This window comes from Tribolium madens, unplaced genomic scaffold, assembly GCF_015345945.1.
Source record: "Tribolium madens isolate multiple individuals breed KSU strain unplaced genomic scaffold, Tmad_KSU_1.1 Scaffold_19;HRSCAF=116;Tcas5.2_LG9, whole genome shotgun sequence".
Classification (NCBI taxonomy): Eukaryota; Metazoa; Arthropoda; class Insecta; order Coleoptera; family Tenebrionidae; genus Tribolium; species Tribolium madens.
This window is the reverse complement of record NW_025400983.1, coordinates 3,355,575-3,377,544: the sequence shown is the minus strand read 5'-3', so window position 1 is coordinate 3,377,544 and position 21,970 is coordinate 3,355,575. Positions and strand designations below refer to the sequence as shown.

The following is a 21,970-nucleotide window of genomic DNA, read 5'->3' as shown; positions in this document are numbered from 1 at the left end:
TTTCCTCAAAAATAAAACAAATTTATTAATAAAAGTTTTTATTTATCACACGTGTACAGTCTTGTCCTCTCCCTTTTTCCGTGTCACCCACGTGACATTTCCCTCCTGGAAATAATCTTCAATTTGACTCAACGTCTTTCCCTTAGTTTCCGGTAGCATGAAATAAAGAAAAACGCTCGCGACCAATGCCGTGCCTCCAAAAATCCAAAACACGCCATGCACCCCCACTCCATTTTTCATAACCGGAAACGCCTTCGCCGTTGCAAACAGGACGAAGTTGAAAATCATGAAGGTTAAGCCTCCCGCCAAACCCCGGACTTTTGCAGGAAACAACTCGCCGAGCATGACTCCGGGTAAAATCATGAAACCGACCGTGTTTGTAGCTACGTAGAGTAGCACACAGAGGGCGGGGAAGTAGCCCCCGGAGTCGGAAATCGTGCAATTGTCACGCGGGTAGAGAAAAGTGCCGAGACATAAGGCCGAAATTGCGGTTCCGAGACCGGAAGTGAGGGCTAACGCCCGGCGCCCAATTAGGGCCAAAAGGGCCGAAGCCACAAGAGAGAAAATAAAACGAACACCAGCTGTCAAAACAGCAGTCATAAAATGGTCCATTTGGTTATTTATATGACCCAAAATATCAACGGCGTAGAAAACTATAATGTAAGTCCCGGAGAAGATTTGCATGATGTTGAAAACATTGATTATGATGAAAGGTTTGATGACTTCCGGGCGAAAAATCACATTTCCGGTTCTAGTAGCCGTCTCGATTTTTTGTTCCCTTTCAATCCGTTCTGTTAAATGCTCCGTTTCGAGTCGAGCCTACATGGAAAATTATCCCGAGTTGCATACAACATTTCACCTACTTACTTGAATCGAATCTCCGCCCCGGAGCCACACTAGTGCCTTTCTAGCCTTCTCGGGTTTGTCATTCCGGACCAACCACACCGGACTTTCGGGCAAGAAAAAGAAAATTGTGATTGCAAGAACCGGCAACACTGTACTTAACCCTAGGATCAGATTTAGTAACTTGTGAGTTTGTCAGGGTTACTCACCTGCAACCAACCGCCAGGGAAGCACCGACCCTAGAGCATAAACGAGGAGAATCCCGAAGGAATAGCTCGCGAATGGAACACTCGAGAACATCCCGCGGAGATGCGGTTCGGTAATTTCCCCAATCAGGACCTGGAATTTTTTTATTACACTACTGATGGGTTTTTGGGACTTGTACCTGGCCTGCAGCGGCTGTGAGTCCTGCTGATAATCCTGCGACAACGCGGCCTGCTAGCAGGATTGCGTGATTGGGGGAAAGACCGATGAGGATCCAGCCGAGAATTAAGGGGAGAGAAGCTATTTGTAAAGCTAATTTTCTGCCGCAACGGTCCATTAAAAGGCCGCTGAGGAGAGAGCCAAAGGGGGTGGCGGCGGAATGGACACTCGCTGTGGAAAAATCAATCGGGGGTGATTTTTATGCTAAGCGGGAGTCGCGAGTTAAGCTCGAGGGGGATTAGGATGAAGAGTTTCATTTGCGGACGGAATCCCTTGCGATTTGTTCAACTTTGGGATTTTTGCAATAAATGGGTCGGAGCCTGCGGGAGTTATTGATTATAACATGCAAATTTTTGAGTTTTTGAATTCACCGCCATTTTGGACACGGTTAAATTTAGACGAGCCGCCACTGGCGCCCTATATTTTACAAAATCTTTTACTACTTAAAAATAGACAAAGTTTCTCCCAGCTCCTCTACCAAAAACACTCTCTTTATTTAATTAATTTAAATATTTATTATTAGGCCAAATTCCCAAAAGTTCGAAACAAGTGACAATCAACAAACTCATAAATAAACGTTTGCTAGCCCGCATAAATTATATCGCAATCCACAACGACAAAAAATCACAATTCTTAATGTTATTTATTATTAAGTCGTGTACTTAGCTACAGACGAAATTATTTTTTGCATTGTGGTTAAAATACAACCCCCGACGCCACTGTCTTATGTCAAAGTTTTAACGTGAAGCCGGTAAGTGGCGTCAAGTGCAAGTTTCGTATTTATTAAACTTTTTTGGGTGGTTTTTACTACAAAAAGCTTCAGAATGGCTGAAGGAGTTTTTATTTACTCTTGCGGTGAGAAGGTTAGTGCGCTTTGCGAGTTTTCATCAAAAGTTTGCCAATTTTGGTGAAACAAATGGCGATCAAGTTACCGAAATTTTTCCTGAAAAAAGGCTTAAAATTGTAAAAACAGCCGTTTGTTCCTTTTTTCAATAAAGTATTTGGCCATTTTATTGCAATTTCATAATTTTTTTCGGCTTTAATGTGAAACAAATGCCGGCGACAATGACTTCAGGTTGCCGCGATTTTCCGGTAATTTTTCGTAAAAAATTTGATTGTAAGGGTCGTAATGTCTATTTTGAGACTTTTTGTCAACTTTTACAAAAGAAATATTAACGCCCTTTGCGTCATTTAGTTGAAATTGTCTTTTATTACTTCGTACTAGTGAAACAAATGTCGGTTGGCAAGACTGCTGCGATTTTATTAGAGACGCTTGTATGCAGTAAAGGGACAATCAAACACTTGTTTTAAAATAGAGCCCTTGATTTGTGCATTTTGGCTTATTTTATAGCAGTTTTTATTTTTTTTTTCTGACTTAAAAATGTGAAACAAATACTAGTCGACAATGGCCTAGTTTTCTCAAAATTTCCGGTCATTTTTCGTAAATAAATTGATTGCGAAGGTCGTAATGGCCATTTTAAGACTCTTCTAAAATAAAATATTGCGTCATTTATTCGAAATTGTGAAAAAAAGTAAAACTTCGTACTGGTGAAACAAATGTGGGTTGGCAAGACTGCTACGATCTTCTTAAAGAAACTTGCGAATAAAATGTCAATACTCTTTTCGTTAAAGGGCACTTTTGGGTTACATTACGTCCATTCGACAGTAAATCAAAGATTTGTTTTATTAGTTATTCACGTATTTAAGGCTTTTAAGAAAGCCATAATGACCAAGGGAGTCGTTATGGCCCTTAAAACGGCACGTTTTTCATTCTATTAAATTATCGTATAAAAAAAAATTCAAATTTTAAAAATTTAACAGTTCTGTGAGTTACTAGAGTATTATTGACAGCTTAAAGATTGTAAATTGATGAATATTACTCACGACGAAAAATAATAAAAAGGGCCGTTTGTTTGCTTTTCCAATAAAATGTTTGTTCATTTTATTGCAATTTTTTATTTTTTTCCGATTGAAATGTGAAACAAATGCCAAATGCTTCAGTTTGCCGCTATTTTTTGTAAAAAAACTTGATTGCAAGGGCCGTAATGACCATTTTGAGACTCTTGTCAACTTTTACAAATAAAATATTAACGCCCTTTGCGTCATTTAGTCGAAATTGTGTTTTATTACTTTTATTTATTACTAGTGAGACAAATGTCGGTTGCTGCGATTTTATTAGAGACGCTTGTATGCAGTGAAGGGCCAATTAAACATTTGTTCTAAAATAGTAAAAAGAGCCCTTGTATTTGTGCAATTTGGCTTATTTTATTGCAATTTTTTATTTTTTTTCTGATTGAAAAATGTGGAACAAATGCTAGTCGACAATGGCCTAGTTTTTCAAAATTTTCGGCAATTTTTCGTAAAAAAATTGATTGCGAGAGTCGTAATGACCATTTACGACTCTTCTGACAACTTTTCCATATAAAATATTAACGCTTTTTGCGTCATTTATTCGAAATTGTGAAAAAAAAAGTAAAACTTCGTACTGGTGTAACAAATGTGGGTTGGCAAGACTGCTACGATTTTTTTAAAGAAACTTGCTAATAAAAGGTCAATACCCTTTTCGTTAAAGGGCCACTTTTGGCTTACATTACGTCCATTCGACAGTAAATCAAACATTTGCTTTATTAGTTATTCACGTATTTAAGGCTGTTAAGAGTGCCATAATGACCTAGGGAGTGGTTATGGCCCTTAAAACAGCACGTTTTTCATTCTATTAAATTATCGTATTAAAAAAAAATCAAATTTTAAAAATTTAACAGTTCTGTGACTTACTAGAGTATTATTGACAGCTTAACCATTGTAAACTGTTGAAGATTACTCACGACGAAAAATAATAAAAAGGGCCGTTTGTTTGCTTTTCCAATAAAATGTTTGCTCGTTTTATTGCATTTTTTATTTTTTTCCGATTTAAATGTGAAAGAAATGCCAGGGGAAAATGGCTTCAGTTTGGCCAATTTTTTGTAAAAAAACTTGATTGCAAGGGCCGTAATGGCCATTTTGAGACTCTTTTGTCAACTTTTACAAATAAAATATTTTTTAACACTTCGTATTGTGAAATAAACGTCGGTTGGCAAGACTGCTTGAGAAACTTGTGAATAAAAGGTCAATGCTCTGCGTCAAAGGGCCACTTTCGGCTTACATGTCCATTCGAGATTAAATCAAACATTTACTCTGTGAGTGAACAATGCGTAAACACACACATCTTGACCCAAATCCGCCATTATCTCGTCAATTCGGTAAAAAAGCGGTGAGTCTCCGGAATTGCACCGGTAGGTCGTCTCGATTCATAAAACGACAAAGATCTTGACCTATTTTTTGCGTCCATTGAAGGTGAAGCCGAGTGAATGACCTTACTATTGAGTTAAATTGAGTAATTAGCCACTCTTGAGGAAGAAAAATATTTGGGGTGTTGAACCGGTCAAGACTGATGAAAACTAATGATTTATTGAGTGGGTAATGGGGCTTACCTATCCAAGAACCAATTTCGTCGTCGATTTGCAAGGTCTCGTTGGGGTACTTCAGCTGGGGGAGGAGCACCGCGGAGTACCCCACGGGCATGCCGCAGCTCGCCGAGCTCAGCATTACGGCACTTGTCACAAAACTCTGAGAAAATAAAAAAAATTGTTAACACTTCAATGTAATGCATATTTTTTTTCCTACCTGAGCTGCTATACCCTTCCATGTGCATTTTTTCCTGTTTTGGGGCCTTTTCTCTTGCAAGGGTTGGTACTGCGAGGTTCTAGTGTCGTCATCAGTGCTGCAAACTCACTATAGAAACCAGTTTTTCCCCCAAAAGTCCCTTACCTACCTGTGATCTGATTTGGTATCGGAGCACATTGTCAACTGTGACAAAGTGCTTCATCTTTTTGTTTTATCCGTCTTGGTGGAGTAATATTTGAGCCCCCTCCACGCCTAAATCCTTGTCTCTCATCACCAATAACGTTTTTGCAAATGAAACTTCCGTTCTATTTTTTCGCGCGGAGGATCCTTGACGGTCTTCAGGTGTTGATTTTTTCGCAAATGTGGGTCAATTGGGGTTTCAATTGTCGATGACCTTGACGACACCCACCAGTTAAAACTCTTGGAAATTATCAAAGGCTTAGAATTACTAATTTGAGTTGGAAAATTTGTTGTTTGTTTATCAAATTTTATCACCTTGACCTCTTTTCATTCAAATAGTTGGCAAAATTTAAATCAACTGAATAAAGATCTGTCTTACAATTTGAATAATTTGATTGGTTTTATTTTTAAATTGATTTCGTCCGTTTACGAGTGACTCATTTTGCAACTGGTTTTATGTTTACATTATTGGCTATTGATTTTGGCTATTTTGAAATAAAAATGACTAAATTTGGTTGCAGGTAACAGTTTCAGGACCCTTTAAATAGTTATGTGAGGATGCGGTTTTAGGGCAACTGTTGAGGGTAATAAACTAATTAAATCCGTTCTAGGAAAACTTTATTATGTAAAATTTACAATTAAAAGAAAAATTGGTTTTCTCTCCTTAGGATAAATTAAAATAAGTTTTCACATAAAATTAGTTTAACGTCTTGAATCCGTTTATTATCCTGATTTCGTTAATTATATTCTAGTTGTTGCAAAAATTACTTCAGCAATTTAAAGTTTTCTCAAATTCCAGTACATCTAACTCGAGTCGTTTCTTTACATTTTGAAACTTGTTATCGCTTCATAAACTTTCTGACGCTTTCAGCTTTTCTGAGCTTTGGCTCGAGATAATGAAAAACATATGTAATAATAAATTTTCTTTAAATTATCAGTTGGCCAACTGAGACTTGCTGTTGACAGCTTCGTTAGTTTTTTTGTAACTTGTTTTCGAGTCAATGAGTCATCAAATGTTATCACAAAATAAATTAATTAAATGTTAGCGAGAGGAGGAGTGTAGGTAGGTGATTGAACACGTCTAAAAATAACACAATTATTTATTTACAATAAATTGTTGCGGGTTTGGTTCAAGAATAACTTTGTGCATAAAAATGTCGGAGATAATGTAGACTTTGTTGTAGAATTTGTTTATTTTCATCGACTTTTGCATGTTTTATTAGACCACGTACTCTGTTTTGTTTGCGTCTACGTTTTTAAGCAATAAAATTGGAATTGAAACGAAACAAAAATGTTAAAAAACGTTTTATTATGGAATGGAATTAAATAAGCAAAACACTGAATAAATTATTATAATACTCACACAACTTAATCTAACGATTAAATATAAATTAAAGTTTTGACTAAATAATTAGAAACACAGAGCCATTAGTGTTGCCGGTCCAATACACCGCGTTTTCTCCTTCTTGGGGGTGGCACTGGGCACCTCCTCCTCGATTTGTTGCAACTCCACTTGTAAAAGTCCATCATTGGTGAAAAAAACCAACTCTTCTTGTTTCGCTTCATCAGCGGTGGTTGTCGAAAGTTGGTAATAATTTTTTGTGTCGATATTTCTCAAGTCGGCCACACAAACCAGAAGGAGAACGAGAGAAAGCACTCGAAACATGTTGAATTTTCGTCAATAAAGACACTTGTGTTAACTTGGTCGAGGTTTTTCCCGGTTTGATGTGTCGTGAGGGATTCGTGGTTAAAGTAGTGAAATTTTTGATGACCCGAGGACCTCTCGTAAGTGATAAAGAATATCGTTAGTAATAATACGCAAAGTTCATTCGTACAGCTTTGCTCTGTTTATTTCGGGGACACCACATAAATAATGAATAAAAAGAACGGACAGTCAAAACAATGAAGAGAGGATTCGAAAATAATGCGGAGTTTACGAGATATTGTTTACTATTGGAGTGCTGGACGAGGGGGTTTGGGTTGAGGTGGGTTAGGATTATTCATGCATTTTGGGTTATCGAAGAGAAATTGGTTGTTTTTTTGGATTGATATCAACAGTCAATTATAAATAGCAGGCAATTTTTTTAATTATTCTTGTTATTTTTAATCTAAAAGTAAACATTTTGAGAAGATCGGGAACTTCAATACGTGGTATTGCACGATTTGTCAAAACTCAATTTTCTAAACAATAAACTTTGACTACTTTGGTCGACAAAAAATTATTAAAAAAAATAATGATAGTAACATATTTGCATTATTCAAAAATATTCTCAAAAAATGGAGAAAGTATAAATGCTCAGTCTTAATTTAAAAAAAAAAAGTATGTGTGAATATTATTAACATATTCGTAAATAACAAGGTTTGTTTCTACTCAAAAATTTTTAGTTGTTTTTTATTTTATTAATTTTGACTAAAGTATATTGAAAACGGTTTATGTTTTGTACTATACCTATGTAAAATGTTCTGGGGAGTTGGTTGGCATAAAATTCGGGCTCCCGTGTGATCGCACAAAGTTTGTAAATAAATTGCAATTTTCTTAAAATGTTTTTAAAACATAAAACCAAACCAAATATTTTCAAAGAATTGTAATTAATAAAATGTTTAAATTGAAAAATGTTCATTAACAAAAATGTCCGCATGCAAAACTAAAACTGGACATTTTCTCCAAGCAAAGCGTTCATAAACAAAATCGTGGTATCAGGAGCACAGCAGTGCAAGGAATGGCGAAAGCGTGATCAAATTGACTGATCAAGTGATCACCATATGCGCACTCCTTTCAGTTTTTGCTAATCATTCTTGCGCAGCGCCTTTTGTAAAAAACTGAGTCAGAAAATGTGACGTCCGAGATTGGGTGTGTTAAGTAAATGTCTTTGAACATTTTATTTTGTGTTAAATATCTTTTAGCAACGAACATTTTACACAAAAGCGTCTTTGGTTCCTTTGACTTTGTATTTTTGATATTTACTGTAAGAAAATTATAAAATTAAAAGTGCTTTCAATAGACCGCTCCGGGTACCAAAAAATATTGTCAAAAATCTAAAAATTGAAAACTTTAAAATTGATCGAAATACATTTCAAGAGGTCTAAAAGTGCATAAAACGTCGTAGAAATACAAAAATTAGAAATTAAAAAAAAATTAATATGAATATATTAGACCAGAGCACAAATACATGTCGGGAGCTTGGTGGCGTAGTGACATAAGGTCACTAAAATATCAAAATATCAACTAAAATTTTGTATTTTAATAAATTTTAATCCTATTAGGGGACCTGTTGTAGTAATAGAGTACAATTTTTTGAGATTTTTGCAGTCAAAAACGCTTCCAATTTTTTTTATTTGTGTAAAATATTTTAAAGTTTTCTTATGTAAAATCTTCTGAAAAGTCAGTTAGCGTCGAAAAAACTGCAATAGTTTCTAGTATAGGTTTTAACTTTTTAGCATTTTTCTCGCTAATTATTTGTTTTTATATGACAGAAAATGAAAAGTGGTTTTCAACGGGACCAAACACAAGCGGGTTATTAATAAAAGTTTCGGAGTTATTAACTAATAACCAAAAATCGACATAAATCGGGAAAGTTGAAAATTTCAATATTTAACCCAATGCATTCTCAGAGGTCAAAGAGACACAGAAAAATGCATACAACGTTTTAGAAACGCAAACATAAATCTATACATATAAATCTATGAATATATTGAATTAAAGAATTGAAACTACCGGCGGCGTGGTGGCGTAGTGACAAAAGGTTACTACTTCCGGCAGGTAGGTGCGAGGTTCGAATCTCACAAAAAGGGGCAATTTTTCTCTAATCTAAATAAGAGAGCATAAGTGCATAAGAGCAAATAAGAGCGCATAAGCATGAGAGCTTTTTATCGTAAAATATGAAGTAAAAATTTGTTACTTAATAAGTTTTAATTCTTTTTGTATCCTGTTATAATAATAGAGAAGAAAATTGATTGGCGTCGAGAAAATCGCAAAATTCTTGATAGTTTAGAAGTTATTGTCGAATTAAGATTATTGCTATTTTCGTCTTTACCAGCGATTTTCTCAGTAACTATTTATTGCAGAACTATAATCTTTTTTTATGAGATAGGAAATTATAAGTACTTTCCAACGGTGCTAAACATAAAATAGTTGTAAAAAAACTTGCAATAATAATTTGCATTGACGTGGTTGTTGTAGTTACTTGTAGTTTAAGTCGCATATAAATAGTAGTTGTGTTTTAATCAATATCTACTAAACATTAGCACATATGGAGCACTATCTGATCAAAATTTACCGGCCTTGTACCGTCGTGTGTCTCCTCTAATAGTAAACAAATCGAGGTTATCGATTATGTATCGATCGTTTATGTTTTTGACACTTAAATTCATTTATTGTGTCGTAAAATTGAAACAGCATTAACCTACAATACTTTATCTTCGTTGCGGCCACTCTGAAAACCAACCCATCAAAGGCTTACTTTTATACATCTTTGAAGAATTATTATTTTATTTAAAAAGATGCGCTTTGAAAGCGCTGAACCTGAAGAGATAGTAAAGTCTAAAAGCAGAGTCGGGATTGTATTTCCTTTCTGTTTGAATCCCGATAATATGTCAAATTAGACAGACCTTTTTCTTCAAGGATTTATTATGGAAATTTCGACGCAATAATAAATGAAGTCGCTCATAATTTTTAACTCAAGTTTTTGGATAGTTTTCCACCTAGTCTATTATTCAAGGGTGATTTATTATGAATGAAAAATGGTCCGATTGATCGGATACAAGCAAAATTAATTACACTTGGAATCAGACTGAAATTTTTATCTAGTAATTAATTAATTGAGAAAAATTGTCAACAATTCGATTAAAATTATCTGTATTTGGTACCGCTTTGTCATAAATTTGATTTGTTTGTCATTATTTGGATAGTGAACTTTAGAAGTAAAACCGGTAATAGAATTTTGCTAAATTCGACTTGTGTTAGTTTTTAAGTTGCAATTTAATCAATTTTATTGTGATTGAATTTCTCGTAAGATCAGAACATCCCTTATCAGATTTCCTTTGAATTATAATGTGATGAGGGGTGGATCGGCTTGTTTTATTATTTAGTCGCGAAATTAAACTCGGTTTTTCTATCCGGGCGCATCCACCAGAATTGCTCGTAATCTCAACTCGAGCTTTATTTCTCCGAGCTTCGAACGCCATTTACTCTATCTCAGTGTATAGAAGAGTCCTAGATAAAAATGGGTTGCTATTTCCTCGACGATTATCACCTCTGTTCTTATCACTCGAGACAGATCGATAGTAGAAAAATTATTAAAATTGTTAACAAATTTGAGACGCCGTATGTTGAGAAATTTCATTAAGAGATAACGGTTTTGTGGCCGATGCAATTTTGCGAGGAACGATGTTTCCGTCGTCGGAGGGAAAAAATGAAAAGTTGAGAGTTATTGGAAATTCGGGAGGTGATGAGAAATGTGGAATTTTTTATGTAAATTATTAGAAAAATTTGGGATTGTTTTCAAGAATTTGATTAATGATGAAACTAGCTCTTTGATCTTTTACTAAATTGAAATTTTGGGTAATGTAGCGAAAGGAACACACTAATTATGTTTAATTGCGCGTTTTACCTAGTTGTTTGGAATGGAAAGCTTTCAAAATGAAATTTTTGTCATTGAATACAAACGTGATTCACTTAGCATTTTAATATTCTCCGAGGTGAATTGTTTTAATTTCATGTGTTGTTTTTTTCTAGACTATAAATTATCTAGGTCAGAAGCTTAACATATTTCTGAAATAAAACGTAGTTCTCCGTGAAATTTATGATTTATCACTTGATTTATTTAGACGACCTATTGGTACTTTGTACTCTTGAATTTCTAGGAAATTGTGCTCGTTTACCCTCATTTTTTATGGGGATTTTTTATTGGAGCGATTTTAGATAAAATTGGTCTATTATACTGCGCAATAAATTTGCGTTTTAGTAGCAGAAAACTCGGTTTTTATTACAAAATCATTGCAAAAAAGGCAGTTTTGTCCGACGGTAAATTTCAACGTAGTTTTTTCTGGCTCTTTTACCTTTTGAAAAAATCGAAAAAGTTTGAAAAAACACGAAACCTCTATCTTATTTTGTTTTTTTTTTGTTAAAATGTTTTAGTTTTAGAAAAAAAATGTTTTTTTTTTGAAAAAAACTATTGCTCATTTTTTGTAAGAATTTTAAGTTTGAATATTTTTAGATAAAATTGGTTTATTTTAATGCGTAATAAATTTTCGTTTCAGAATCAGGAAACGTAGTTTTTAATAGAAAATAATTGCAAAGAAGGCAATTTCATCCGACGGTTGATTGCAGTGTAATTTTTTTCTTGTTGTTTTACTTTTTGAAAAAGTTTTGAAAAAGTCGACAAAAACATAAAATTGTGGTTTTTGGGAAAATTGTGTTAAAAATTTTAATACTCACTGTTTTGGTTTAAAAAAAATATTTTTTTAAAAAACAAAACTATTGCGCATTTTTTGTGAGAATTTTTTATTTGAACGTTTTTAAATAAAATTGGTCCATCGTACTGCGCAATAAATTTGCATTTTAGTTTATTAATTAGAAAATCATTGCAAAAAAAATTATCCGACGATGCAAAGTAATTTTTTTCTTGTTTTACTTTTTGAAAAAGTCGAAAAAAAAATATAAAAAAATTGTTTTTGGGAAATTGTGTTGAAATTTTTAATAGTCACTGTTTTAGTTTTAAAAAAACTATTGCTTATTTTTTGTGAGAATTTTTTATTTGAACGTTTTTAGATAAAATTGGTTCATTGTACTGCGCATTAAATTTTCGTTTTAGTATGAGAAAACCTAGTTTTTATTAGGAAACCATAGCAAAAAAGGCAGCTTTATCCGACGGTTAATTAGAAAGTAATTTTTTCTTGTTGTTTTACTTTTTAAAAAGTCGAAAAAAAAAACATAAAATTGTTGTTTTTGGGAATATTTTGTTAAAATTTTTAGCTTAAAAAATATATTAAAAAAAGCAAAATATTGCTCATTTTTTGTGAAATTTTTTCTTTCAACATTTTTAGATAAGATTCGTTTGTTATACTGCGCAATAAATTTGGTTTTCAATATGAGAAAAGGTGGTTTTTATTAGAAAATCATTGCATAAAAGACAATTTTATTCGACGGGTAATGACAAAGTGGTTGTTTTTTGTTGTTTAACTTTTTGAAAAAAGTGTTTTTTGGTGTTTTTTTGAATATTGTGTCAAAATTTTAATACTCACTGTTTTAGTTTTAGAAAAAGTTGAAATTTTTGTAAAAAGCACAACACTTGGCACATCGAGTTATTGTGTCTGAAACATTCAAAGAACTTCTAATGATAATTTTTTAGTTCAATCAACCTGGAAATTGATTTATTGGACTTGCAATCAGAACAATTACATAAGTCAATATATTATTTTTTTATGACATGTGTTTGCGACATCCGGTCCAGTCATGATCGTTAAAAATAATCATTTCTAAGCCATTTTACCGGGAAGTTTCTTATGAAATCCATTTTAGAATTTCATCATGCAGAAAACTAAGGTTTTCGAATGATAAACTTATCAAATTTATCACTTTTACAAAAACAAACAAATTAATTATGATTTTGCATGTGTCCGTTGATGTAAAAACACAAAAAAGTCACGATTGTCGTGTTATTAAAAGATGGCAATTTCTTGCAACTCCCACGACAAGATGGCCGCTGAATGGTGTTACAAAGTCCATGGTTGATGATTTTTTGCGTCGAATTTATTTCAAAATAGGAACAAATAAGAAATGAAAAATTTCTTGCAGACTTTGGACTAATTTTTTACCTCAGAATAGAGGATATTTTGCGCTCACGGAATATCAAAATAAATCAATCAACGGAAAAAACAATGAAGGGGGAAATTGAAGGAACAAAAGATTCAATTACAACTCTACACAAGCGGATTTAGAGAGATACAAAGGTAATTCGGCTAAATGAAATTTGTTGGGTGTTAATACAATTTGTGTTTTACTAAAGCGGTTAATTTTGAAATTATTTGCGGTGGCTGGGAATAAATGGAATTTTTCTTTATTTCCAAACTTAATTGAAATCGGTTGAAGAATTGAAACGACGCTGAAAATGTAATTATGTACAGGGTGTGCCTTAGATAAAATAGATTAAAACTTTAGTAATTGTTGTATGCAACTAACAATGCTCCAGTGTGTTTCTTGTTAGTTTGAAATTAATCTCGTAATTTGTGTGGAGCAGCGTTTAAATCATCTTTTGGTGGCATTTATAACAATTACGAGTGTCAAATTGGTTTGTGACAGGCGTGATCATGTCAAGGCCGCAGCAACGGATCGTTTCCATTGTTTTAGTCGGAAGGGTGCAGTGGGATTTACCCTTCGAGTTCCGGAATAATCCGTGTTGCAGTTCACCACCGGCAGTAACTTTAACGATTTCCACTCCGGTTTTATTTTTATGTGTTTGGCTGAGGGGGAAATAATTTGTAACGAGCGAGTGCTACTTTTAACGTCTTTAATATAAATAAAAACTAAAATAACAATAATTATCGTATTACACCGTAAAAGTGTATCGTAAACATAAAAATTCAGCTTTCAACAACGAAGCGGTATTTCTTCGACGGTTACGCTATTTTGAGGTATTTTCAATTCGGTTTTGTGTTTTCGCTTTTTTGACCAACAGTACATTACGACCACCCATACGAACGAAGCGAGGCCTAAAGTGACTAATATCAAAACGGCAATGTTGCTCACTTCCGGAAGATTCTGGATTTGGATCAGGAGAGAAGCTAATTCGTCGGTGGCGGGGATGCTCTGGTCGAAGTAGAACAAAGGGATGAAGAGTTTCGGGACGTCGGCGTACATGCTAAAAAATTCGATTTATCAAAATTTATTCTTTGGTGTGGAAAGATTGCGACTCGGCGAAAATGTTTAAAAAATTATTTACACATAAAAAATAAATAAAAAAAATTATAGAGATTTAGGGCTATACAGAGTGCGCCAGAACTCGCGCCCCAGAGAAAATTTTCAAGTAAGGTAAGATACCAGGAACATGAAAAAAATGTTTAAAAAATTTTATCTGTCAAAAAAAAATTGACATTTATTTTTTGACATTTGACATTTTTTTATATCTATTTAATGATACTGATGATCTTGTATATGTTTTTTTACAATTATTTAGTAAAGGGACAAAAATTTTGAAAATAAAAGCCACAAATAACATTGAAGAGAGTTACAATTTAGGATACAGCTTCCTTGTTTCCTCTTTTAATAGCATGTAGCAAAAAAACTTGAAAAATTATTTTTCCAATAGAAATAAATAAAGTCAAAGTGCAAACTTTAAACCCTCATAACTTCGAAATTTTTATAGATAAAATTTTTTTAACATTTTTCCATGTTCCTGGTATCTTACCTTATATGGCATTTTTCTCTGGGGCGCGAGTTCTGGCGCACCCTGTATAAAATAAAACTTTGTTTTGCTGATTATTGAGGTCTGCTAAATTAATATGTGCCAAAATAAATGACAACATTGTATAATAAAATTTTTGACAATAACTATGACATAAAAATTACGATTAGCTAAATAAAAAAAAAGTTTATTATAAGTTGGTAAAAAAATAAAAATTAAATACAAAGAAAAGTATTATTTTAATGTCGTTTATCTTTCACCAAATAACACTTGGTTGTATACTATTTTTTTACCTTGAATGCAGAGATAAAGCAGAATAACAATAAAAAGTTGTTTCTTTATTTTATTTTTTATGTTTATTTGCTATCATATTGTTTACTTTTTATAGCACAATAAAGATAAAAAAATAATTGTAATGAAACAAAATATAACAAAAATAACCGCCACCAATATAATTTCTTGGCGTTTCAATATATTTTTTATTATCCTTGTTATGGATTCTTAAGGTGTTTGCGAAATACCTAAAGTAAAAGATTTCTTGTTATAAGGATTTCAGAACATTCAACATTTCTAACAGGATTCCTCTTCATATATCAATAATTTCAAATTGCTGCAATTTTATTTTATTCAATCTTCTAGTTAAAATTAAATTTTATCTACTCTTCTCTTCATGTTAAAATGAAATTTTATCGTCTATATGCTAAAAAAATACAACCATTGTTGTATATCTGTGGTTGTTAGTTGCTAACGATCTTTGACATTAGATTTCATTGTTGAATTTTACTTTGACATTTATAAATATCGACCAAATTGACTACAGAATTAGTGAGGATTGAATAAAATTTTATTTTGTACACGACGATGAAATTTTCATTATCTTTTTTAGCATATGTTCTCAAAGATAAAATTCAATTTTATCGTCTTGTATAATAAATAACTATTAATTATTAATTTTTTTTACTTCTGTGTTGGTAATGAAAAATGAAATTGATAACCCACAAAACTACGTTCGTGAATACGATAATAGAGTTTTTTCTTATAGGTATTAACACGCAATTTGTTAAAAACACATGAAAAAATTCAATAATTAAACTTTACACATTTCACTTTACTACTTTTAAATAACTCATGGTCGTTTGTTATCGAATTTTCATCGTTTTGGTTGCTTTTTCTTTCATGACAAATTTACATGACCTTTAATGTCAAATCAGCAACTAAATTCGAACATGCTTGTGATTCGTGATTGAAAAACTTTTTTTTACTAGTATAATAAACTACTATTTTACAGTATTTAAAAAATCTTTTGGAGCAGCTTTGGCCAAGTCGAAAACTTTCACACCTAGAAACCGATTTCAAGTGTGAAAAACTCACGTGATGTGTTCGATTGGCTGCAAAAGAACGTTGACTTGCATCCGGGCCCCGATATCCACAACTATTCCCGACTTCTGGAATATAAATTGAAAAGTTTGTAAAGAGTCAATGTGAAAGTTTCGCCACTTACCGGTTCCAAAGTGATGTAAAATTCGTGTTTGTCCTCCGGTTTTAATCCCTCAATGGCATTATAATAATAAGGATCAGCACCGTAAAAATGGGGCATTGATAGAAAAGTCGGCGAGTTTTCCCGACATTTGGAAACGTTGAAAACACCAGAAGGGTGACAATCGCCCGAACAGAAACACTTATTTTCCGGTCGCAACGTCCCTGCGAAAATTATGATCAAACTATGAATAGAAAAAAATAAGTATGCAACCATTGTCGAAGATGTGTCGAGCCGTGTATTTGTACCCTAAGACTCCTTTCACGTTGACGTCTTTTTCGTATTCGAGTTTAGCGAATTTGCACAATTCGGAGGAGAAAAGTTCTATGTAATCCCGCTTCTGGTTAATGGGGTAAAACTCCCCCGCTGATCCCTTAACGGCGTTACACTCCCCTTCGTAAAACTCCGATTCGTTTTTGTAGTTCCACGTGACGATTTTTCCGAAATCTTCATCGACTTTTGTCCACATGCTGAAAACTCCATCAGAGCCCATTGAGTTATTTTTCTGAAATTTGTGGAATTTTTGTGTAAATTTGCTTCGATTTCGGTTCACGACTTACTCAACTCACCCCGTAAAACAATCCGAACTTATCAACGACTCCCGCCAACGGTACGGTACTTAGTATGCTCAAAATGCTCTCCTTGTAACCATCGAAGAGGATCTCACCGGCCGTTTTAGTCACGTATAAACTAGATAACGACGACAGGGAGTAGGAAATTGTGCGTTTGGAGAAAAAACCAAAATGGCGGGCTTTGTACGCTATTGCCTGCAAAAATTAAACTGATTATAGATCGAATAAACAGAAAATTATCTATTACTAAAACGTTATAGCTTGAACGCTCTCACGCCCGTGTAAAAACGTTAATTTAATCATCTTTGTCACGCGATAGCAATTGTTTATTCCTGGAGATTGTTGGAAAATTTTGACGCACTAAAAGTAGAAAACGGCGAAAAGTAGAGATTGAGTAAAAGTAAAAAACAATAATTCATTCATAATTCTTCAAAGTAGTAGAGTTTTATAGAGAAAAACAGTCCTAAAAGTGCATAAATATTAAGTTTAATAAAAAACTTTAACCAAGAGTGCGTTGGATTTCAATCAATTTGACACTTCTGACACTTGGTGACATTATGCGTCAATGTGCCTCAACCAAAAATGATAGAAAAACGGTAGCAAACATCGCTTTGTAAAGCAGATAATTTACCTAAAATAAGAATAATAAAAAATAGAAACATTAAAACAAAGAAAAGCAAATCTACTAAAAAAATAAAAACAGAAGATTTTCTTTTTTCATCAAATTTTCTGATAATTTAAACGTTTTTTTGCAAAATTAATACAATAAGTATTCATTTTGTTTAAATACTGTGTTTCAGCTTGTCATTAGTTAATTTAAAAGCAAACCAAAAACAAAAAACATCAGAATAAGATAATTTGCGAAGGCAGAACAATTTGATGACAAAACTGATTTAAAAGAAAGTTTTAAAAAAGACAAAGTGACGTTAAAAGCATTTAAGATAGAGTTTACAAAAAATAAGAAAGAAAGAAATAAAGTTGAAAAATTGGAAACAAGGATGTTACAAACTAGTAAAAAGAAAGCACAACATAAGAAAGAATAAAAATATGGAAAAACGGATATTAGACTTAAAATTAGAAGAATGTAGAACAGAAATATTGGAGAAAGAAGAAAATTATTAAAAAGTATCAAAAATGGATAAAAGTAGTCAAAAAAATCGAAACAACATAAAACCTGAAAGTAATTTAATATAACTAAACAGGAAGTCTAAATGAAACAAAAACATAGTAAACAGAAAACAGAAAAATACAAAAGTGTAATGTGAAAATATGAGGAAACATCAATTGAATTCCATTTTTCTCTCAGAGTTAATTTCGGTGGCAAACAAGTGGGAAAAATAATTGTTTCTTGAGCATTTTATGTCTATTTTTTGATGATTGAAAATTACTAAACGAAGAACTGGATCAATTCTATTCAATTTTGTGTAAATTAAAACCCTAATCGATGTTAATCCAATTAGGAGGCAAGAATGACGAGAAACATCGAAAGGAATTAAGAATTTTAACGTTTTTCAATGAAGTGGTGATAAAATATACTGCACCTGTGCTTAATCTCCTTTACACGATAAACTAATTTGAAATCCCAGATTAACTAAATTTATTTTTAAGCACTCTTGAATTACCTAAATTGAGATGGAACCGGTTGTCGTCTACTTTTTGATTAAATTATTAAAAATTAAAATTAATAGATGCATTAAATGTGATGGTGATAAGAGTCGCGTCTTTGCCCCACTTTCAAGTCATTAAACGCCCACTCTTAATCTATTTAGCAACACAATGTCATTTTTTACCCTGAATTAGGTCATCTAATCCCATTTGTCATGATTCAATTGGGATTAGACAAGTGGCCACTTGTCTGGCCCGATACAAGTCCACTCGATTTAGCGTGGTTTTGAACATAATAAAAAAATAACAATTTGTGTCTAGATTTTGCGATAATCTTGCGACTTACCAAAGGCACGACGTTTATTGTGCTTATGACGTCATCCAGCTGTCGTACGCTGTTTTTCGCGTCGAAAAAGTAGGTTTTTTTGTGCCTGTAGCTGATGGTGTTGTTGTTATCATGCCACGTGATGTTGATTTTCTCCTTCACTTCCTTGAATCTGTAAGGACCGATTTCTTGGAATTTGGGTTTGACACCAGGGATGTGTAGATCCTGAGGGTTGGTCCAGTTGAAGAGGTAGATGTCCATGTCCAAGGGCGGGTCGTTTTTTCTCCATACTTTGAACGGCTCAGTCTTTGGTGTGAAAGTCATGGCACTTGTCATCATATAATCGTAAAGAGGTTCAAAATATGCGAAAATTGCGAGTCCTAAACCGATTAGTGCTATTCCTAGGAGTAGGAGGCAGACGTTGCAGCAGGATCGGCATCGTTTCTTCATTTTTTCATTCCTGGAAATGTCTGATTTGAGTGTTTTTACGACGCAGGAATGTTTATCGCGTGGTTTGTTTTGATACACTTACGAAATTTCACGCTGGGTCATGGTGTTGCGAAAATTTTTTAAACGAAATGGTGGTGAGAAATTTTTTCGAGAGTGACATTTGACACGATTAGACAACACTGTTTTTCTTTGATAAATTATTAATAAAGACAGTGAGGGGAACAATAGGTGTACTTACTTGAATATCACAGCATTGTTGTTTGGATGGTCGTACGTCATGGGCCAGACTCGTTGCTTTCATTAAAGAGCAACAAAAGGTCTGCACACAGGAAATAGCACTAATAGTAGAATAATTTCATACAATTATGTTTGAATAAGAGATTTATCTATTGGACGAATAGACTTTAAGAGTCTTATCACACTTATCGGGATGACCTTTATCAGAGCTACTGTAAGCAATGTAATTTAATGCAGAGTGGCCAACATCTTAATTTCTTTATAATTGAATGTTTCGTCAATAGGAAATTTAAACTTCCAAAACAATTTTGTTTAGGAAAAACTCGCATATATACCATTTCAAAAATAGATAAGTCGGAGATAGCGATAAGTATGAGCAGGTGTTGTAATTAAAATTTTACATTGTAGAAATAATAAAAAAAAATGTTTCAATTCGATTTTTCCCCCGATAAAATTTTGATCAAATCGAAGGTGCAATTATTTTGTGCAAGTCAATATTTATACGCTTTATCTTGTGCAAATAATTTTGAAAGAAGTTTTTTTGCAACATTGATTGCTGACAGTGCAGAAAAACGAGAGAAAAAGGTTAAAAGTTATCACGGGTGACGTCTACAAGTTACACAATTGAGGGTTATTAAAGGGAATTTGATTTGTTTATTGTTTTTCAGCTAATCCTCTTTGTGTCTACTTTTAATAACTTTCATATTCTCTCGTGTAATGAAATTCCGACATGATGGTCTTATAAAAGGCTTTTATTTGAGAAAATAATATTATCTTGTCGTAAACAAGAAACAAGGATTTGCTATTGGGAAAAATCATCTATGTTCTTGTCATTATCACAGCCAGATTCTCTTTATCACAATTCCCAATTACAAAGGGGTCGACAATAATGAAAGACAAATAATTACTCAGTTGCATTTACATGTCAATAGCACAATTGATACATTATCCCCCATGTTTCCATAATAAATTAATTCGCTTCAGCATCATAGAAAAAGATATATGTCACCCACCGATCAATCCCTCGCTGATTATTAAATTATTACTTGGAAATGACAGCGCGGTCCTCCAGCACGCCACATATTTGATTTATTATCTCGATTGTAACAATATTTTTGAAATCGATAGTTTCCTTGAACAAACTTAGTTCGCTTGTACTTGGCACATCTGATAACCTTTCACTAAACTTTTGATAATACTGGAGCAAACGAGTCAACAACCCACCGAAGACACACTAAATAAAAATGTTTTCGGTTTTTTAACAGTGTTTGTGAAGAATTAGTCCGGATAATGCTATCATTTACTATAAATAAAGCGGTGGGAATTTATCGCAAAAGTAGGGCTTTATCTTGCCTTCAAAATGCGTAATTTTTGGTACAATGGATGCAACCCACAATATGTTTGTGATAAATAAAATATAAGTATATGTATTTGTCGTTAAATTTTTCCAGAAAAATGTGTTTAGGGCCATAAAACATGATTTTATGTCTTGGAAATTAGGCCAAACAACGTTTTAGCGTCATTAGTTAATTATTAAATTAGAAAAATGTGTTTCAGTTTAAAAACAAGTTTTAAATGTAAATTTTTATCGGTTAGACTTATTCGATTTGTTTATTATGCCTATTATGAGCATTAACCTTGCCATAAAAACAAATGTATAATTTTTCAAAGATTATGTAACTAGCTAGTAACAACAATTTCTCGTTTTAATCAGACTAATGGTTTTCAAGAAACTACTATAAAGCAATAAAAAAATGAATAATATTTGTAGTTGCTTTAATTCAACGGAACTTCCTCGTCTTTTATTACATTATTTTCGTATTTTCTTGAAATTTTTTTTCGACATTGTTTAATAATTAGTGCGATTGAAACAAAACTAATCACAATCATCAAACACCCCAACGATGTACAAATAATTGGTAAATTAATAATCAATTTGATCAAATACATTGGTGCTCCTGTAAGTTTTACATTTTGTTTTGTCCAGAAAACTGGGACAAAAATTTTGCGAGAGTTTTCCACAAGTCTGAAAAAGATTTTTTATTTGAAAATTATAAATTTGGAATTACTTACGGAATGCCTTTGACTGGTCTTATCAAAAGATTAAGTTGAGCTTTTGCTCTCATTTCAATCGGAATACCAGTGGTCTAAAAAACAGTTATCAGAATTTAAATTACGGTTAAACCAAATCTAACCGGTTCTACTATAACCATAGATTCGTGCTTGTTTTTGTCCGGTTTCAAACCGTCAATTAAGTCTAGATAATAGGGATCTGTCCGGAAAAAATGTGGCAGGGAAAAAAAAACTGGAAATTGGTGTCTTGTAGTTGAGAGATTGACCATACCATAGGGTACACATTCACCATTACAAAAACAAGAGTTTTCCGGAAAATTTGTACCTAGGAGTATTTAATAAAAATAAGTTTTGGTTGTATGAGGTTGGTACCATTGTCTAAAAATTGGTCTCCGGCAATGTATTTGTACCCCAAAACGTTGTCAACCATTTCCGTTCCAGCGAATTGCATGGGCAATTTCCGGCGCAAATCCGGTGAAAATGCAAGCAAATTTTCCGGTTGTAGATCGCTCGGGAAAAACTGGCCACTATACCCAGAAACGTCGGAACAATTTTCATGGAAAAAGTGAGTTTTTGTGTCGTATTCCCAGTTGTAGATTTTACCCAATGTTGAGTTAATTCCGGTGCCCATGTTTATGGCTCCGGCAAAATCGGTGGTACC

General features: G+C 33.2%; 4 protein-coding genes across 6 annotated transcripts in view; 1 reads left to right on the top strand and 3 right to left on the bottom strand.

Moving 5' to 3' along the window:
* Positions 1 to 25: 25 nt before the first annotated feature.
* LOC123015610 (facilitated trehalose transporter Tret1) lies at positions 26 to 5,198 on the bottom strand. Its single transcript, XM_044415431.1, has 7 exons — positions 5,078 to 5,198; positions 4,930 to 5,026; positions 4,737 to 4,872; positions 1,229 to 1,437; positions 1,053 to 1,182; positions 868 to 1,007; positions 26 to 819 (listed from the first exon to the last, which is right to left on the bottom strand). Exons 1-7 carry the CDS (start codon positions 5,104 to 5,106, stop codon positions 46 to 48), a joined length of 1,515 nt encoding a protein of 504 aa, XP_044271366.1. The 5' UTR covers positions 5,107 to 5,198; the 3' UTR covers positions 26 to 45.
* Positions 2,016 to 21,970, top strand: part of LOC123015612 — an 80,388-nt gene continuing 60,433 nt past the window's right edge. The window contains exon 1 of one of the 2 annotated variants that reach the window (XM_044415440.1): positions 2,016 to 2,129. The gene's annotated coding sequence lies outside the window, so the exon portion shown is untranslated. Of the gene's footprint in view, positions 2,130 to 6,780; positions 6,895 to 21,970 lie in introns of those variants that run through there. The other variant, XM_044415441.1, reaches the window with a different exon arrangement.
* Positions 13,603 to 20,402, bottom strand: LOC123015609 (protein peste-like). Of its 2 annotated transcripts, XM_044415429.1 has the most exons (8): positions 20,250 to 20,402; positions 19,238 to 19,318; positions 18,571 to 19,009; positions 16,617 to 16,814; positions 16,261 to 16,552; positions 16,012 to 16,211; positions 15,882 to 15,955; positions 13,603 to 13,967 (listed from the first exon to the last, which is right to left on the bottom strand). In XM_044415429.1, exons 2-8 carry the CDS (start codon positions 19,276 to 19,278, stop codon positions 13,697 to 13,699), a joined length of 1,515 nt encoding a protein of 504 aa, XP_044271364.1. In that variant the 5' UTR covers positions 19,279 to 19,318; positions 20,250 to 20,402; the 3' UTR covers positions 13,603 to 13,696. The 2 variants fall into 2 exon arrangements, with proteins under 2 accessions (XP_044271364.1, XP_044271365.1); XM_044415430.1 differs by lacking the exon at positions 20,250 to 20,402 and having other exon boundaries at positions 18,571 to 19,019; positions 19,238 to 19,352.
* Positions 20,668 to 21,970, bottom strand: part of LOC123010073 — a 5,986-nt gene continuing 4,683 nt past the window's right edge. The window contains exons 8-11 of the mRNA XM_044406751.1: positions 21,682 to 21,970; positions 21,432 to 21,634; positions 21,310 to 21,383; positions 20,668 to 21,262 (exon numbers count right to left, since the gene is read on the bottom strand). Coding sequence (XP_044262686.1) covers positions 21,013 to 21,262; positions 21,310 to 21,383; positions 21,432 to 21,634; positions 21,682 to 21,970 — 816 coding nt within the window. The 3' untranslated portion in view covers positions 20,668 to 21,012. The remainder of the gene's footprint in view (positions 21,263 to 21,309; positions 21,384 to 21,431; positions 21,635 to 21,681) is intronic.

What these genes read in the sequence shown, in the direction of transcription:
- LOC123015610 (XM_044415431.1), bottom strand. Translation starts at nt 5,106, where the DNA reads ATGTGCTCCGATACCAAATCAGATCACAG. An exon ending in TCACAGCCGCTGCAGGCCAG is followed by an intron (nt 1,183 to 1,228) that starts GTACAAGTCCCA and finishes AAAAAATTCCAG; the next exon opens with GTCCTGATTGGGGAAATTAC. An exon ending in TCCCTGGCGGTTGGTTGCAG is followed by an intron (nt 1,008 to 1,052) that starts GTGAGTAACCCT and finishes ATCTGATCCTAG; the next exon opens with GGTTAAGTACAGTGTTGCCG.
- LOC123015609 (XM_044415429.1), bottom strand. Translation starts at nt 19,278, where the DNA reads ATGACGTACGACCATCCAAACAACAATGCTGTGATATTCAA. An exon ending in CAATAAACGTCGTGCCTTTG is followed by an intron (nt 16,815 to 18,570) that starts GTAAGTCGCAAG and finishes TAATTTTTGCAG; the next exon opens with GCAATAGCGTACAAAGCCCG. An exon ending in TTTACATCACTTTGGAACCG is followed by an intron (nt 15,956 to 16,011) that starts GTAAGTGGCGAA and finishes TTTATATTCCAG; the next exon opens with AAGTCGGGAATAGTTGTGGA.